Source organism: Macadamia integrifolia, chromosome 10, assembly GCF_013358625.1.
Source record: "Macadamia integrifolia cultivar HAES 741 chromosome 10, SCU_Mint_v3, whole genome shotgun sequence".
Classification (NCBI taxonomy): domain Eukaryota; kingdom Viridiplantae; phylum Streptophyta; class Magnoliopsida; order Proteales; family Proteaceae; genus Macadamia; species Macadamia integrifolia.
Genome location: NC_056566.1, coordinates 30556558 through 30561786, shown reverse-complemented (window position 1 = coordinate 30561786; position 5229 = coordinate 30556558). Strand labels below are relative to the sequence as shown.

The 5229-nt window shown below is 38.5% G+C and overlaps 1 protein-coding gene across 1 annotated transcript; it reads right to left on the bottom strand.

Moving 5' to 3' along the window:
* Positions 1-1173: 1173 nt before the first annotated feature.
* Positions 1174-3353, bottom strand: LOC122091277 (WRKY transcription factor 23-like). The gene is made up of 3 exons (XM_042661137.1): positions 2780-3353; positions 2306-2452; positions 1174-2206 (listed from the first exon to the last, which is right to left on the bottom strand). The coding sequence occupies exons 1-3, from the start codon at positions 3172-3174 to the stop codon at positions 1759-1761; spliced, it is 990 nt and encodes a 329-aa protein (XP_042517071.1). The 5' UTR covers positions 3175-3353; the 3' UTR covers positions 1174-1758.
* Between the last annotated feature and the right edge of the window lie 1876 nt (positions 3354-5229).

Below are 5229 nucleotides of genomic sequence, written 5' to 3'. Positions count from 1 at the left end.
CGTTTGGTATACATTCTTAGAATAGATTCTGGGTCTAGCTATAATGCTTTCTGAAACAAGAATCATTCTTGGAATATATTTTGGGTCTATAATAAATTCTAAAATGAGAAAATAGAGAATATTCAGGTTTTAGAATACATTCTAGATGCAGAATCTATTCTAAGAATGCATACCATGGTTGGGGGGTATCAGGCACAGAATGCCTGACACTGATACTTGTTTGATACAGGATTTGTACACAGTTAGAATAATTTGGTATATTAATGGTCGAAATAACCTTGGCTAAATATCTTTGAGGGTAAAACTATTTGATAAGTTAAATATAGTCTCCATACCTGATCCAATACATCGACACCCGGTACCTAAAACCATGATGCATACCAAACATAGCCTTGATGAGTGACAAACCATGTTTTTATTAGTTAGAAGAAAATGCTTAGCACAAGCTTTTCTCTTTCATTATTGGGGCTTCTTAAATAAATTAAAAAAAAATATAAAAAAAATTGGTGAACTCTCTCTCAATATAAGTGAGCACAAATTGGAGTGTTCCAGTTTAGTTGGTGCAGTGCCATTCCTCTAATATAAGGAAATACTCCAAAAGCCAAAATCATTATGAAGCTAAATGAAGCCCACCATATTTTTAAGATGTATTTGACCTTAAAAGCAATCTTTTGATTCTAGATGGTTCCAAATACGAGAAGACAACGTCAAAAACATGACCAGTTCATGTAATTGATCGACATTGGTCACTCCAATTGACATATTACCAATCATCTATACAACCATATCAATGGAGAGAGAGAGAGAGAGAGAGAGATTTTTTGGGTAAAATGTATAAGACCAAAGGTAACCAGAAGAGGGAAATAAAAAGAGAACAAGTACAAAGCTATAATATTATGGTGAACTCCTCCCTTCATCTATGGATGTTCCTGTGGAAGTCTGCATTAATGAGAGCTATTAAACCATCAACTTCATGAATAATACGCATAACGAGAGGGGTACCCTAAAGAAAGCCCATGTCTCCACCAAGATCTCGTCATCCCCTTCGCCCCCATCCCTTCTTAATTGAAAATTGCATTCATTCCTTCGTTCTGTCGTTGATTCATTGAGCAAAGAATCCAAGAGGATCAAGAGCAGAGAGAGAGAGAGAGAGAGAGAGAACATTACAATAGAAAGGAAAGAAGATCCATTAATAATCTATTGAGAAAAAAAAAAGTGCCTTCTATCATAAGTTTCTTGTCTTTTCCCTTGTCCCTCGCTGCACATCTCAAGCTCGTATGGGCAGTCCCACATTCGGGATCCACTGTTCATAGGGTGTAGCTCTTGAATTCTAGAAGCCTACAAGTCCATTTTCCTCACCTTCAAGTCCCGGAATCAGGTCTTCCCTCCAGGATCTCCACCCACAACTTCTAACCCTAATCTCTCTCTCCACCCATAGTGACCATATATAACAAAGTCAGTGACCCAGTGCACATTCGTTACAAACTTCAGACTCCAAAATAAAGCAAAAAAATGAATGGAAGGAATGGAGGGTAGGGAAGCAAGTAGCACAGAAAACCCTAATTTGAATAATCTCTAGATACAAAGAATCCAAGTATGAAAACTAACAAGACCCATTAAGTAATTAGATGGATAAACTAAGGAAGATAATAGTATTGGTGTACATAGGTTTTGGGGTCTTTGAGGTGGGGATGATTCTTCTTCTTCTTCTTCTTTCACAACATAATCTAGGATATATAAGTCAGTAGTAAGAGAGATCTACATGCCAGTAGTATATTCAGAAGGAACGATGTCTTGAAGAAGCCCATTATCTTTTAGGAAAGAAGCTGGCGAAGTGCAAAAACGTTTCCCCTGTACAAGAGGATGAGCAGATGGAATACTGGTACTGTTACTAGTGCAGTTGAAGCTAAAAGAAGCTGGAAAGTTGTAGAAATATTGCTGCTGCTGCTGCTGCTGCTGCTGATGATGTTGTAGATGATGGAAGTGAGATTCCGTGATCTGCATAGGAAAGGAGGCGGCGGTAGCACCGGTAGAGGCAAGGCCTATGGAGTCTGGACGGATTCCAGCAGAGCTTCCGCGATGCATGACGGGGCTTTGATGTGTGTGTTGGCCTTCGTACGTAGTTACAACAATGGAAGGATCAGCAGAAGATCTCTCCACTCTCTTCTTAACTCCGCATGACAAAGTGGTGCAACGATAGTAGTTCCTGCATCATTATCCATTGATTTCATCAGCCTGACAACTAGTATATATAGGATTATTGTTGTTCAACAAAGATGGGACAAATGAATTATGAACAATATACCTTGGAAAAGGGCTATTTTTCACAGCTTTTTGTCCGTACTTTCTCCATCTGTATCCATCTTCCAGATGATCAAGATCGCTTTTTGTCATGAACGCAAATCTTGGTTCTTTCTGCCGTTTCTGATTCTTCTTTTGAGGTTGTTTCGACCTAAACCCAATAAAAAAACCACATCAGTTTTGATTAATCAAGTTAAGAAAGAAGAAAAAAAATAAATAAATAAAACACAGATCATTGCTGTTTCTTTCTACATCATTTTAGATTCTTGTTTACTACAAAGATTTATGACGAGATTTATGTGGTTCGACGAAATTGTTGAAGTCCACGGTGAGATAAGATCAGTTTCACTATCAATAGAGAATAGGGTTACAATTGCTCGTCTTCACTTCTCTGAGATTGATTATTGAGAAAATCCTCGCCACAAATATATAGAAAAACATGGCTGGTGTAATAAAAAATTAACAGAAAGAAACTTACAGCTTCTTGGGCTTCTCCTGTTCTTCCTGATCCACAGGTTTGGTCTGTTCATCATTTCCAGCTTCGGTAGATGATGATGATATCGTAGAGGAGTTAGGTGTGGCAGGCAAATTCAATACCTCAGAGGATTCCACAGGTGGTGGAGACAATGGCATCAGTGGTGGTTGTTCGTGGTGTTGCTGCAGCAGATCGAATATGGAAGGACTAAGATCTTGGACACCCAGTAAGTCCATGTAGCCCATGGACACCCCAACCCCACCTTTCTCATCTTCGCCGTACATATCAAAGATGCTACCAGGTAAAGGGCAATCTGGGGCTCTGAGTAACTGATGATCGGGAAAGATTGAAGCTAATTGGTTGGGATTCTCAGTCTTGATCACCTCTCTCTTCGCCATCTCATCTATATATCCTCTATTGCTCTTGATCTTGCTTTTGCTCTTGCTGCTACGTAGTTGTGGTCGATCTCTTCCTGCATCTAAGTAAGCTTAGCCTTGGGGAGAGAGAAAGAGGGAAAGATACCGTTTGGCTTTTTGAGGTGTGAAAACGAGGAATAAAAATGGGAATGAGAGAGAGAGAGAGAGGGAGGTGTTAATGGACAACCAGAAGGGATGGGATGAGATGAGATGGGAATGGGATGTCCACCGGAATCTAACCGGTAATAGTCGGTGAAGTAAGGTACGGAAGAACAAACCTTTAAGGCCGGTGCCATTAAACGGCAGCAGAGACAAAAGGGTAGACGTTTTCAGACGCGTGTTTTTAGGTGTGAACGGGGTTTTTCTTACACTGGTACACGTGGGTTGATTACACCGTAAAGCTGGGAAATTTCCTTCTTTCTTCTTTGTTCGTGTGCATGTGATTGTGAGATAGAATCAACTGTTTGTACCATCAAGTGATCTTACGAATCAACCATCGACACGTATTTATTTTGATATTATAATGATAGAAAGGGATAAAAAAATACGTGTTGATCCTTGACTTGTACGATTAAGTAATTATTCTCCATGTGATTTCTTAAAAATAAAAAATTTCATTGCTAAAAATAATTATTTTGTGGAAAAAGTGATTCTGAGAATCAAAATAAATGGGGACCAATATGATAAATCCGAATCCAAATCTCTCTATCAAGGTGCCGGCCACGACTGATATCGGCGCCGATACCTTGAACTAAGACCTTCTCTCTCTTACTTTTTCTTGTCTGCACGTGATACATTGTGGAACCAATCAATCCTACTTTTAATGCCCAATACCACATGAATACACAAATTTTTTTTTTGGATGTTTCTTATATAAATACACATTTTTTTTTGGGTTGAGGGGAAAAAATGCTCATCGGTTGTATATTTCCTGCGTCTAGATATAGTGGGTGGTGAAATGATGATTCTACATCTCTTTCTGTTAATAGAAAAAATATTTTTTTCTTCATTTTTTAAATTATTTTTCTCTTGATCAATATGATAATAATAAAAATTAACTTTCACAATTATATTTATAAGATATTAGAATAAAAAACTTTAAAATTGAGATCACTACTTGGACGTGTAGTCATTGTACCATGGGGAATAACTAAGGGTAGCACATAGACACCAAACCAGGAAAAGGTGGTATTTTTATCAGGCCCTGTGTTTTGGGAGCGATGATTATCTATCATGGGTGCTACGATGCAATAAGCATCGGATAGCCGAGACGACATCAGCACACGCCTCAATGTCATTCTGACCATCGGATGATCGCCGCACCATCACACCCACGATAGAGGATGTTTTCACATGTTTTGATGTAAGGGCGTGCAACTTTCCCAAAATTTTATAGAAAAAAATATCCCCAAGATAAGAGAGTGTGCAATTTAACTTTTAGCATTTTTTTTGTTCCATCTCTAATCTAAACAACCTCTACGTCCTCCGTATCCACAGTAAATGTGCAAAAAGTATCCAATGATTTGGAATCCCTTAAAATGTATATCCAAATATTCTTAACCATCACATACTCATTACAATATTGCAGCGTCTGCAGAGAATGTAAATACAATCTAAATGTGTGAATGTTGCAAAGTCGGTACATTCTGAATCCAATCAACAAAATTCCATTCTAAACTGATTAATGTACCATTCGTTGGGTCTTAGAAACAGTTTACATGTCACCTTCCAATTGGCCAATTTCAATAATCTGTCTGGAAAAATAGAGGCAAAGAAGAAGGAATAAAGACGTCTTCCTTCCATGTTGCCGACATGTGTAACCTATACGGCTGGGCGGTGGCACGCCTCGCATGATTTAAGCGTCACCAAAGACAACTCAACTCAAACTCGCACATGACCGCATCGCTCGCTTCTTCCCCGACAAGCCAACAGTGACCCAATACCATAGACCATTGCCGTCAATATCTCACCAAGTAATTCAAATTTTGGTCCTACCTTCTTTTTCTCTCTCTCATTTTTTTTTTTTTTTTTTTTTTT